The 14,347-nt window shown below is 38.7% G+C and overlaps 1 protein-coding gene across 1 annotated transcript in view; it reads right to left on the bottom strand.

Annotated features, from left to right (window-relative positions):
- The window catches only part of PRKG2 (protein kinase, cGMP-dependent, type II), a 110,585-nt gene continuing 96,692 nt past the window's right edge, over positions 455-14,347 (bottom strand). The window contains exons 17-18 of the mRNA XM_005681818.3: positions 5,757-5,823; positions 455-3,475 (exon numbers count right to left, since the gene is read on the bottom strand). Of these exons, the coding sequence (XP_005681875.2) occupies positions 3,380-3,475; positions 5,757-5,823 (163 nt within the window). The 3' untranslated portion in view covers positions 455-3,379. The remainder of the gene's footprint in view (positions 3,476-5,756; positions 5,824-14,347) is intronic.

The following is a 14,347-nucleotide window of genomic DNA, read 5'->3' on the forward strand; positions in this document are numbered from 1 at the left end:
ATCTAGAAGAAGAATCCAAGCAACTAAGAAGTGAGTGAGTGGAAGTCACTCAGTCATGTCCAACTCTTTGAGACCCCATAGACTGTAGCCTGCCAGGCTCCTCTGTCCATGGAATTCCCCAGACCAGAATTCTGGAGTGGGTGGCCATTCCCTTCTCCAGGGGATCTTCCCAACCCAGGGACTGAACACAGGTCTCCCACATTGCAGGTGGATTCTTTACTGTCTGAGCCACCAGGGAAGCTCAACTAAGAAGTTGTGGGTGAATTTGTTATATTGTTATAGCAACTGGAACTAAGCCATGAAAAACCATCACAGCTAAACTGAAAATGAAAGGTATATTTGAGTCCAATATTTAGCTTTCAAGCCAGTTAATAATCAGTGTTTTTATAATTATTTTAGAATCTTGTGTGAATGAAATAATGATGTAAATACTCCTAGTATAATACTTGGCAATAAAAAATAAGAGTTTATTATTATACCAAAAGATATATAAGTATATATTTATTTCCAAATGGTTATTATCAATGACCTACAAGTAATAATATTCTGGCCCAATATTCCAAAACTTTACATGCACCACCTCTAAGTTATAGATGAATAAATATGTGGTTTGTTATCCAAGGTCACACATATCTAGGAAGAGCAGGAATTCAAACCCATAGTATTTTACTCCAAATATTTTCCTTTTCATCACAACATTCTCCTCACCCCAGATATTTTAATATTTAGAGAAAATAGGAAATTACCATTGTGAAAAGCTGACCCCACATAGAAGAGGCTCAAGAATGAAAAATCAACTTTGTACCCAGAAAAGACAGATTAAGAATGATTTAATGATTAGGAATATGAAGGATCTGTATAGAGGGGAATAATTTTCTATATTTTCTAAGAATACTTATATTTATAAAAAGTTAAAATTTAGAAACTTAGGTGAGCAGTGAGCTCTTAATAAGCACTTCATTTTGGTGAGGATTAACTCTTCATATGCACTAAACCTTAACCATCTTTACTTCATGATTTAAAAGAAAAAGAAAAGATTGACATTGTATTTAATTGATACAGTTATGCATACAGATACCAATGATACACAGAGTTCAGGACTAAATGGTTATTAAGGCCCCTTTAATTCTAACAGAGATAGTAACAGTACTTTCCATCTATGCAGCATTGATTATTTCATTGAAATTGATAAAGGACTCTCTATCTATCAACTTACTCCCCAAAACAGTCCCCTAAAGTAGGCATTATTTTCCTGTGCCTTTTTCTACAAGTGAGAAAGCTAGTACTCAAAAAAGTGAAGTCATTTTCCCACGGTCATCCAGCTACAAAACAGAATTGGGATTGTATTATGGTTAGGTCTCTCATTTCTTCATCTTTATAAAGTACTCTAAAGGAAACCCAATAAAATCACATATGGAGATTATATAATGACATGGCCAGTCATAGCCAAAGTAAACTTGTAGTACTCTAAGTTAGTTTTTATTTGTATATATGTAAGTTGTTTTTGAATTACAACTACTGATCACCTTTGAGAATACCATTGCTAATATAACTGTACAGTTCTAATATTAACCTAATACATAAATTTCCTACATTTATAAGTGGGTAATGGAAAAATATATACATGGAAAAACATACAGTGCTTACAAACCAAATGCAAATAAAATTCTTTAAAAAATCTTAGAAATTCATTAAGCGGGTTACATCCATCCTATTAAAAATGCTTCATCTATGTACAACTTTAAAAATACTACTCCAGGAAACAAAAATTCTTTGGTTCAGCAAAAAGATTCTAAATGTGGAAATATAATTTGTTAAGGATGCACCTTCTTGGGTGGGGCCTCACTCATCTGTTTCAACACTTCAGAAAGCAGATAACCAATTCTCCGAATGCTGAAAATATGGGTGGAGTGTGGGTAGAGGTTGCTTTTCCTATAGAACATCAGCATATGGAAATATAACCAGGAGCTTGAATAATGCAGAGGCTTCATTAATGGAACTTTTTAATGCAGAAGAAACGTTATTTTTACTCTGCTAGATCAGAAAGGTGGGAAGTCGGCTTCTTATCCATTTGGAAAGGAGGGTGAGAGAATAATCATGATTGGTACATAAAAACATTCTACTAGCAAAGTTCTTGGGCACTGGCATCCAATGCTATTGAAACAAATCTACCCATCGTTTGGAAGACTACGGAGGAGACAGGAGGGGACTTGATGTCGGGTGTCCTTGTTACTGGGCATTACTTCTTGAGCGGCTGGCCTGCCTTAAATATCTAAAATTATAAATAGTCCCATGACTCACACATCTTTTTAAAAAATTATTAATGCAACAGTGATTTTGGTTTGCATCAATATTTGCCAATGGGATTTTCATTAAAAATTAACTGTGTTTATTCTGTACTCTTGGTTTATTAATAGCAACAGTCACAGAACTGGTCAAAATATCTCAGAGTCTCAAAGAGTCAACATTTTGACCTTTTGGAAGTTTTTCTCCTCCACAGGTAAGGGGAAGGAAAAGCCTTCACAATCTAGTTTCTGCATGTTTTCTAAGCTGATTGTGAAAATATTTAATATGTAAGATAAAACTTTTCCAAAGACCCTTCAATTAACCACACGTTACAACGACCTCTCACAAGACTTTTGCAGTCTCTGAGGTACCACAGCTGGTCACAGGAAAATAAAACATATTTTTTGCTTTGTTTATTTTTTCTAAGTTCTCCAATACAATATAATTACCTGGAAGGAAGAATTAACTCATTTATGTTAGGAAGTGGTACCAGGGACTAATATTCAAATTTGCCTTTCCCCAGACTACTTTCAGAAGCATATTAATTTATTTCGAGGTTGAATGCAGGTGAAAACCAAGAATTGCTATTGACTACCAAGTTTCCTGCAAACCCCAATTTCCAGATGCCATGATGCTTATGTGAGATTGTTGGGAAAGGGAAATTTTCCAAAATTAACCCTTGTTCTTCTTTCTATTTGAATGACTTGGTTGCTCAAGGACAAGACATTTTTTAAACCTTACTAGGACTTAAATGAGACAAGAATGATAAGGATGGAGCAATAGATTTCAGAGAAGATAATGTCCCTTTAACAAAAATGGTTCTGACTTCGAAGAGGGGACTAAGACAGCCTTCAACATTTGAGAAAAACAAAGAATGGAACACATGAATAATTCACAGCATCTAAAGGAGACATTATAATTCAGAACCACCTCTGCACCCACTCTCTCCCACCCCCAGATTATGGGCAGGGATTTCGTTTCTCTAATGGTCTTCCAAAAGATAGTGTCAAACTCCAAGGAGAAGTGATCAGTGTTGGATTGCTAGGACTTCTAGTCCTCTTGATTCTGTAGGCAGTGATCGTCTTTCCTTCTCTCAGAAGTCTTTATCCCAGCCTGACAGCTCATCTGGAGGCACCCCCCTTTCAGGAGGATACTTGTCAAAGTAGCTGTGATCTGTGGGTCCACTGAGCTAGTAGAGAAAAGATGAAACCAAAGGTGAGAACACATGGGAATGCTCCCTGTATCTGAACACTGATTTTATACTGCAGCCACTTGTAAGGTACACATAAGGAAAAGATGACCAGTTATCAGTTTTGAATCACACTCTCAACCTCATGAGATCTCCCCTTTAGAACAAATGGATTGGATTCCAGAATTACCTTTGATAGGAGCTACCTGGCCTGAGAAGTTATTTCTGAAAGAAAAGGTGAAAAAATGATATCTATTTTTCAAACTGGAAAACATTTTAAAAGGAAATATTTTTTCTTTAAAAATGGGTGGGAATCCTTCTTCCACTTTGTATGTTTCTCACCAATCGAAATTTTATATGGCTAATTGACACATATAAAGTCTCCAGAAGTTCAAACAATGGGAAAATTCAAAATGTTTGTTTTGAATGACTTTGTTGAAAGAATTAAATGACTCTGGTGTTCAGTTACTCTGGAAATCAAGTGGTTTCCAATTTTTAGTGTTCAAACAATTTTCATTAGTATCTAATTGAATTATCAGCTGGTAGATAATTGAAAATACTATTTATAATCCATCATAATGAGTTTTGGAGCGACAAGGAGACTACTCAGGTGTTCAAAGTGACATTTTATTACAAAACCTTCCACTCTCATTTACTTATTTATGTGAACACAACTCTTAGCACGTTCATCTATTGGACTGGCCAAAAAGTTCATTTGGGTTTTTCTGGAAGATGGTATGGAAAAACCTAAATGAACTTTTTGACCAACCCAATATATAAAGAGATGGTGATGGACAGGGAGGCCTGGTGTGCTACGATTCGTGGGGTCGCAAAGAGCTGGACACGACTGAGAGACTGAACTGAACTGAACTGAATATATAAAAATAATTTTTAAGAGAAATAGAACTGATGTGGAATCTGGTTCCACTTTTTAATAAATAATATTTATCTTCAAATACATTTAATAATTTCTTTTCAAAGCATTTTGTTTAATAATTACTTTAAAATTTATAATATATTTATGTTGTTTGATACTGCATCTTACAAAAAATGTAATTGTAACTGAATTCAGAAGAAATATCTGTGCTGCCAACAAAATCTTTACTCTCACAAAAATTTAAAATTAAAAAAAATTAAAATTTAAAGTTTTTAAAGGATGAGCAATAAAAGGCTTTCCAGCATAAAAATCTTTTACATTAGGATAAAATTTTATAGGGAATATCTAATGGAAATATGGAGATATATGGAGGCATTCAGAGAGAAAAAGGAATGATATAATATTTCTGTCTGTATTTTAAAATTATTTTAAAAATAATTATTTATGTCCAAAAAAGCAACATTCGGGGACTGAGTACTGGAAATGTAGCTAGTTGTAATTAAGATGTGATGAGAAGTGGAAAATCCACTTGAGATTTTTGAAAATTTAGAAAGATCTCATTAATATTCTATGTTGGTTACAGTTTGAAATGTAACATGTAAGGGGTTCCCTGGTGCTACCAAGGGCTTCTCTGTGGCTCAGCTGGTAAAGAATTTGCCCACAATGTGGGAGACCTGGGTTCAATCCCCAGGTTGGGAAGATCCCCTGGATACGGGAATGGCTACCCACTCCAGTATTCTAGCCTGGAGAATTCCATGGACTTTATAGTCCATGGGGTCACAGAGAGTTAGACACGACTGAGAGATTTTCACTTTCATTTTCACATGTGGAAATAATAATCCTTAATGTAGTAAAATAATTAAAACTAATTTCACCTATTTCTTTTAACCCTTTTAAATATGGCTACTGGAAGATTTTAAATTGCATATAGGTTCATATTATATTTCTAGAACCATATTTCAGCCTGACCAACACTGATGACCTTGGGACTTAGAAATGAAAGTGTCAGTCACTCAGTCATGTCCGACTCTTTTTGACTCCATGGACTATACAGCCCACCAGCCTCCTCTGTTCATGGAATTCTCCAGGCAAGAATATTGGAGTGAGTAGCCATTCCCTTCTCCAGGAGATCTTCCTGACCCAGAATCCAGCCTGGTCTCCTTCATTACTTAGATTCACATGTAATGCATTCCTAAGAGTTGAGCTAACGTCCATTAACAGGTAATAGAATCATATTTGCATAGAATAACAATTGCAAAGACATTTTTACTTAAATTTAAAAACTTAAAATTTTTAAGATGTATTACACACATACACTCGAGTGTGCACACATGATCACACACTTAAAATCTGTTTACAAAAACACCTAGAAAAATATCAAGAGAGTAACATCAGCTACCATACCTCTCTTTGTAAAGGTGATGGAAGATTTCGTGCTTTCAGTCCCTCCCAATTAAAACCATTTAACCACCTGAGAAATGAGAAAAGCACAGAGGAATATTACTGATCTGATACACTATTAGCATGTCATGTCATATGTCAACCCATTCTGTTGCCTGCTTCCTGCCTGCAATGGTGTAGCTGCAAGTAATCAGAGAGAAATACTCACTGTGCCCACAGACTCACACACACACACACACACACACACACACACACACACACACACACATCTGTGTATCTCACATTACATCCATGCCCACTACCTTTCAGGGAGGGGGCTTTAGTGGCTCCAGCAGTCAGTCTGGATCTCTCTGTTTTTCCACTCATTGCCACACTCTTTTAGACTCATAATCCATTCTTTGTCCTCTCTCCTCAAACTTTCAGAACCTCCTCTCCATCCTCACTCCCAATGATAGCCTGGCTTCCTATTTCACGAAGAAAATTGGAGCAGAAAAAGGAACTCCTACAATTTTTGACCAGCGTAATGCTATATGCAAGTTCAGGAGCTAAGTCATGTTGACTCTTTGTAACCCAAGGACTGTAGCCTGCCAGGCTTCCTCTGTCCATGAGATGTTTCAGGCAAGAATACTGGAGTGGGTTGCCATTTCCTTCTCCTATGTACCTGCCTATGTACCCACATCTGTGTGCTTCCCTTCTCTCCTGTGCCATGAATGCATTGCCTTTGCTTCCAGTTGAGGTCAGCTCCTCTAGACATTCTCTATTCAAACATGCTCCTTAAAATCTTACCTCTCCTGAATTTTCTCTGCTGGTGCATTCAGATCAGTGTGGAAACAATGAAATTCTTGCAACCACAAAGCACTCTCCCTTCACCTGAACTTTTCTCCAACTCTCACTTCAGTTCTCTCTTCTCATTGGAAGAAAACTTGAAAGAGTAACCTAATCACTGTATCAACTGCACACAAAAAAAAACACTGCTGCCTGCTCATGCCAAAGAATGCTCAAACTACCGCACAACTGCACTCATCTCACACGCTAGTTAAGTAATGCTCAAAATTCTCCAACCCACACTTCAGCAATACGTGAACTGTGAACTTCCAGATGTTCAAGCTGGATTTAGAAAAGGCAGAGGAACCAGAGATCAAATTGCCAACATCTGCTGGATCATCGAAAAAGCAAGAGAGTTCCAGAAAAACATCTATTTCGGCTTTATTGACTATGCCAAAGCCTTTGACTGTGTGGATCACAACAAACCATGGACAATTCTGAAAGAGATGGGAATACCAGACCATCTGACCTGCGTCTTGAGAAACCTGTATGCAGGTCAGGAAGCAACAGTTAGAACTGGACATGGAACAACACACTGGTTCCAAATAGGAAAAAGAGTACGTCAAGGCTGTATATTGTCACCCTGCTTATTTAACTTATATGCAGAGTACATCATGAGAAATGCTGGACTGGAAGAAGCACAAGCTGGAATCCAGATTGCTGGGAGAAATATCAATAACCTCAGATATGCAGATGACACCACCCTTATGGTAGAAAGTGAAGAGGAACTAAAGAGCCTCTTGATGAAAGTGAAAGAAGAGAGTGAAAAAGTTGGCTTAAGCTCAACATTCAGAAAACGAAGATCATGGCATCCGGTCCCATCACTTCATGGGAAATAGATGGGGAAACAGTGAAAACAGTGGCTGACTTTGTTTTTCTGGGTTCTAAAATCACTGCAGATGGTGACTGCAGCCATGAAATTAAAAGACGCTTACTCCTTGGAAGAAAAGTTATGACCAACCTAGATAGCATATTAGAAAGCAGAGATATCACTTTGTCAACAAAGGTCCATCTAGTCATGGATATGGTTTTCCCCGTAGTCATGTATGGATGTGACAGTTGGACTATAAAGAAAGCTGAGCACTGAAGAATTGATGCTTTTGAACTGTGGTGTTGGAGAAGACTCTTGAGAGTCCCTTGGACTGCAAGGAGATCCAACCAGTCCATCCTAAAGGAGATCAGTCCTGGGTGTTCACTGGAAGGACTGATGTTGAAGCTGAAACTCCAATACTTTGGCTACCTGATGCAAAGAGCTGATTCATTTGAAAAGACCCTGATGCTGGGAGGGATTGAGGGCAGGAGGAAAAGGGGACAACAGAAGATGAGCCGGATGGCATCACCGGCTTAATGGACATGGGTTTGGGTGGACTCTTGGAGTTGGTGATGGACAGAGAGGCCTGGCATGCTGCGGTTCATGCGGTCTCAAAGAGTCGGACACGACTGAGCGAATGAACTGAACTGAACTGAACTGATTCCAGTAAACACTGAATGTTGCCTGCACTGAAGCCATCAGCCACTGTAGCCACCTGGCAAGCAATTTGGGGTGGAGAAAAACATAATACTGGCACTAGATAGTTAAGATATATACCAAAATAATAATGTCAAGAAGATGCCCAGACTCTTGCATCTTCTCATATATAGAAAAGCAGTAAAATCGTTGACTTGTGATGTCTTTTATCTGTGATTAGCAGTAAATGTTTTTTCTCTCTTTTTTTTAAATTGAAGTATAGTTGCTGTACAGTATTATATGTTACAGATGTACAATACAGTGACTGACAATTTTAAAAGGTTATACTCCATTTATAGTTATTACAAAATTGGCTATATTTCCTGTGTTGTACAATATATCTTTGTAGCTTGTTCTTTACCTAATACCTAATAGTTTGTAGGTAAACTCTTCCTCCTCTCCCCTTAGATTGCCCCACCCTATTTCAGCAGTAATCTTCTCATGTCCTACTACATGCTTTTTTCTTAAGCAAAAACTCCTATATATCCCAGCTCCTCCCTTACCTCTCTGGAGCAGTTTCTCAGAGATAGCTGAGAGGCTACCTCCCAGGCTATCGTCCTCAATAAGGTCTTTGAATAAAACCTAACTTGCAACTTTTAGGTTGTGTGTTTTGCTTCAGTCGACACTATCCATTTTATCCTGGGCATACTTCAGTCAGATTTCACCCTCTCCACTCCATGAAATTGCCTTGATTCTCAGTTTTAACCTCGCTGCCAGCAGCATTTGCCACAGCTTATCACTCACATTTACCCATCACTCACACTTACTCATCACTCACACTTACTCAAACACTTCCTTTGCTTGGCTCCAGAGACATACTCTTGTTCTGGCCTTCCTCTTACCTTCCTGAGTACTTTTTCTCCTTTTCCACTGCTATTTCTATATGAAGTTGTTGCGCTCTGGAGCTCAGTCATTGGACCTGTTCAGTTTTCAACTACCCTCACTTTGTAGGTAATCTCATTCAGTCTTATGGCTTTAAATAGCATGTATGAACTGATTACTCTCAAATTTCTATTTCCATTCAAGATCTCCCCACCCCATTGTTTTATAGGCTGATATCCATAACTGCCATTCACTATCACCCCAAAGAATATCTAATGGGTATCTAGCAACAATCAGGTTCACACTGAAGCTCCAAATTTTCCTCAATAAATTTGTCTCAACTCTTCCAGTTGTTCAAACCAAAGACTTTGGAGTTATCCTTTCTCTCACATCCTGTCTCAGTTCATGGGCAAATTTAGTCAGCATTATCTTCAAAATACATTTGTATTCAGAACCCTACAAATACTCAATATCTCCATTCTACCAGCATGCACCAAGCCATTAGTATTTCTTGCCTGTATTATTACAATCACCTCCTAACAGGTCCTCTGACCTTCCCAGGTCACTCAGGGGTAAAAGAATCCCCCTTCCAATGCAGGAGACTCAAGAGATGTGGGTTCAACCCCTGGATGAGGAAGACTCCCTAGACTAGGAAATGGTAATCCCCTCCAGTATTCTTGCCTGGAGAAGCCCATGGAGAGAGGAGCCTGGAGGACTACAGTCCATGAGGTTACAAAGAGTTGGACACAACTGAGCGCACGCATGCATGCAAACAGGTCCTACTTTTGTCCATGCGAAACAATCCAGCAGCAAAGGCAATCATTGAAAATGTAAGTCAGGTCACATCATGCCTTTGTTCAAAGCTGTCCAATGCTTTCAGTTTCACTCAGTGTAAAAGGCAAAGTCTTCACCATGTCTTTACTATAACCCATTGACTTACAAAATCATCCTTTCAGCCACCACCCTTCCCCCACCTTACCACTGTCCTACTTTTCTCTTTCTTTCTGTTTTGCACCTGTGTCTCCTCAACATTCTTCCAACAAGCTAGGGATGCTCCCAATTCAAGGCCTTTGCACGTAAGCCCCTGTAAGTGAATGAGTCTTTCCCCAGATTTCCACATGATTTGCTCCCTCAACAGTATCAGATATTTTCTCAAAGGTCATTTCTTAGAGAAGCCTTCTTTGGGAGACACGGGTTCAATCCCTGGGTCAGGAAGATCCCCTGGAAATGGAAATGGCAACCCACTCCAGTAGTCATGCCTGAAAAATTCCATGGATGGGGAGGCCTGGTGGGCTACAGTCCATAGGGTGGCAAAGAGTTGGACACAACTGAGTGACTTCACTTTCTTTCACTTTCTTTTACCATCCAGTCTAACATGGCAAACCTTCCCCATTCCTCGCACCCCTACCCTCCCCACCACACATTACATCCCATCCTTTCCTATTTTCTCTCCTTAGTACTTGACACTCTCTAATATCTCTACTATGCACTTTATGTAGTTATAATATCTTCTTTATTTTCTTTCTCCCCAACTAGAATCCAAGCTCCGTGATGGCAAGAATGCAAGCTCATTTCCAAAGAAGTGTCACTAACACTTGGAACAGTGCATGCTAAGTTGCTTCAGTTGTGTCTAACTTTTTTGCAACCCTGTGGATGATAGCCTGCCAGGCTCCTCTGTCCATGGGATTCTCCAGGCAAGAAAACTGGAGTGGATTGCCATTTCCTTCTCCAGGGGATCTTTCCAACCCAGGGATCAAACCCGCATCTCTTATGTCTCCTGCACTGGCAGGTGAGTTCTTTACCACTAGCGCCATCTGGGAAGCCCACTTGGAACAAAACAGGGGCTCAAATAAATGTCTGTTGAATAACTTAATGAGTCTGCAACAAGAGGACACATTTACCAGGATCTCTAACTATCATTCTTACAATATCACATTGCCATATTGTGATGCTCTTGATGAAATGTATCTAGAAAGCTCCAAGAGAAAAAGTATCTCACAATTATCTGTAATGGGATGAAGCTGAAGGCCAGATGAAGTCCTTTCATTTATTGCTTCCAAATCATTAATCTAAAAGGACTGATACGGTCTTTAGGATACGTATCAGGCTTGGTGAGCTGGAGATTCAACACCAGAAATGAGGAGAGCTTATTTTTCTCAGACAGAAAAAAAAAAAAAATGTACTCTGTCTCTCAGAATATTATGAAGCGCATGGAGTAATACTGTTTTATATAATACTGATCTTTTCTGTTGGGACACTGAGGTCACTTCAGTCAATAGTGAATGTATATACTATTATATACTGCTATATACTTATTAATAAAATGGATAACCAACAAGGACCTACTGTATAGCACAGGGAACTCTGCTCAACGTTATGTGGCAGCCTGGATGGGAGGGGGTTTGGCGGGAGAATGGACACATGAATATGTATGGCTGAGTCCCTTTCCTGTTCACTGAAACTATCACATCATTGTTAATCGGCTATACCCTCAATACAAAATAAAAACTTCAAAAAAAGAAAGAAAAGAAAAGAAAAAGCACCAGTCCAGGGCTGACACCAGTCTAGTGCAGAAAGTCGATTTGGTCCCAGGAATCAGAAACAACAAAGACCCTGCTTTTAAGATATCTTTATTTTGGTAGGAGGTGACAAGTAAACAAACAAGTAAGTACTACAAATACTTACATTAGTTTCATATACTAATAAGTAATAGAGAATAAAGAGAAAACATAAGAGAATAAAATGGTAGAGGTTGACTGGGATGAGGATGGGTTGGGAGGTACTGCTTTTTAGCCAGAGTGATGTCTGAAGAAGTAATATCTGAGTTAAAGCCATACTGAAGAGAATGGAAAAGCCACGGATAGATTCGTGTCAATGGCTTTCTAAATGGAAGAAAGTGATGAAATGAGCAGAAGTGTAGTGAATGGAGGGAAAACTAGAAAAACATATCATGTCTGAGAACCAGTCAGAGGCCAGATCCTGTAGGGTCTTGTAGTACATAAAAAGGCATCAATATTTTATGCTTAGGGGAAAACCAGTACAAAGTTAGAAGGAAGTGATGTGATCTAAGCATGTTAAGACAATTACGGCCACTATGTGAAGAATGTCCACGGCAGGGGTGCAATGGGACGGTGGTAGGAGGTGGGAGAAGGCAGGCTGGGAGATTTTATGAGACCTTCACATTCTTCTGTCTGTCTACTGGACCTGCAGCTACGTTTTTCTACCTTTTTCAATCCCTTTCCACTCTTGGAACTGGTTTGGGGGTCACTCCGTGACTGGATCTCCCATCCTAAGTCTAAGCTTAGCAAGAGAAAAAATACTACAACCAGAGGGCAGGCTCTGGTACATTCCATTTCAGATGCCATGCCATTCTTCACTCAAAGCACCATTTTTGCCTGAGCTGCTGAGTCTTTAAGCAAAGAGTGAGAGTCAGACAGCAGTGCTAGCTGTATGACTTCCCCTGTCCTTGCTGCAAAACCGCAGAAGTCTTCTGCTTGATCCACCCATCAGCTTCTTTGTACAGACTGAGGCTCCATTTTTAGGGATTTCTGGGCACACAGTTCTGTGGGTTCTTTTCTTTTACCACCAAAGTCTGCCACAATTCCTTTTCACATATTTTATAATGCTCTCTACCCAGAACCTACTCTATAAATATTAATAAAAATCATTACTGTTACTCCACTGAATCAAAGAGCCTGTGCATTTCTTGTTGAGTACTTGTTACAATTTGACTTATGGCAATATTTACTTAACATGAGTGGTTATTCACTTAACACTTGGCCTTTTTGACACTAACCACATTTTAAGTAATCCAAGTGCCAGCATGCACTCGTGTGTGAAAAATATTCACTAAAGAAATATTAGCAGCAACTGCACATAAATTGCTTCTTCATTTTTAGAAGACTTGTAGCTATTCTTGAGAGTAAAATTCTAGAGACTCGAAATATTAAAGGTAACATTATGAGACTGGAAACAAATTACTCCTGGGCCTAGCAGGAAAGATTTAATTGTACCCTACAAATATATTATCCCTCTTTTCAGACAGACATGATTGGTACCTAGTTAATAAGTTAACTCACAAAAAGGAGAGAGAGGAATTATATTTTTAGGAAAGACAATTTATCACAGACTGGACAAACATTTAACAATAGAACATGTTTAACTGTATTGTTTTAAAAAACAAAATTGAAGTAAACAGCTTTCCAAGAAGAAATGTTTTACCTTAGAGAGGAGCTGGAAAATCTGATAGCAAATTTTAGAAAATTTTTTTGTTTTATTTCTTTATTCAGGCAGCAATGTATGGCATGTGGGGATCTTAGCTACCTGGCCAGGGATTGAACCTGTGCTCCCTGCATTGGGAGCATGGAGTCTTAACCACTGGACCTCCAGGGAAGCCCAGAAAGAATGTTTTCTCAAAAAAAAAAAAAAATCCAGAATATCCTGGGTAGAGAAGCTATATATGCCTTGGAGACTTATAGAAGGTTCTAGAACACTCCTATTTGAAAGCAGAGAGAGATCTGTTTTTCAGCCCCACATGCCCCAGCTTTGTATCTTAAGAATCACTATAAAAATAAGATGAAATAATGGTTTTAAGCTCCCTGTGCTCACCAGAAGGCACTGTGTAAATTTGCTGCATCTTATTAGTGAACTCTGCCCTACACACGGATGCTTCAGCTACTTGGCAAAGAGCACCGTCTGTTAAAAAGCATGGGCAAATTAATCCCTGTGGGGAAGGGAATTCAAAATTCTTCATTACCACACTAAAGTGAGAACGTCCTTTAGCATCAATTTGCATGTGCATAAAATTCCAATTTGACAGTTGCATTTAAATGAGCCTCAGGTAAACGAGAAGCAAGAGATAAAACTGGAACCTGTTAACAATTATATCACTTCTATTTTCCAACTACCTCAGAGCAACCATGAAGACGCTTCTTTAATGAGACAAAAGAAGACAATACACTGGAAGAGGGACTTTAATTGACAGGACTTTGGTTTGTTCAATAAGAATGGTATATTTATGTGTCTTTTTATCATGAGAGAAGAAACTGTGATAACAGCATGTAGGAAGAGAGAGAAACTGGAATCTAAGATAAATAATAAACTTTACACTGAAGACAATCCAAAGGCTCTAAGAATAAAGAACAGAAAATGCTCTAAGCATTTTGATGTCTCTGAAATGCACAGATGTGTCTGTCTGTCTCCATCTCTTCCCTGCTCCCCACCCCCTTCCTGATATATCCTGACTCCTTACGGAAGAGCCCAATATGAATTTACAATGTTGAATACATGGCTTTATTTCAAGAAAGCTCATGAATAGATAGAGCAGGGTTGGCAGCCCCGGGATTTTTTTTTTTTTTTTTTGAGCTGCACCACTACTGTTCAGAAAAATGGACAGTGTTTCTATTCAGCAGCATCTCTCCCTTTATTTTCACTCTATGCT

The sequence above is a fragment of the Capra hircus genome, chromosome 6 (genome assembly GCF_001704415.2).
Source record: "Capra hircus breed San Clemente chromosome 6, ASM170441v1, whole genome shotgun sequence".
Taxonomy (NCBI): domain Eukaryota; kingdom Metazoa; phylum Chordata; class Mammalia; order Artiodactyla; family Bovidae; genus Capra; species Capra hircus.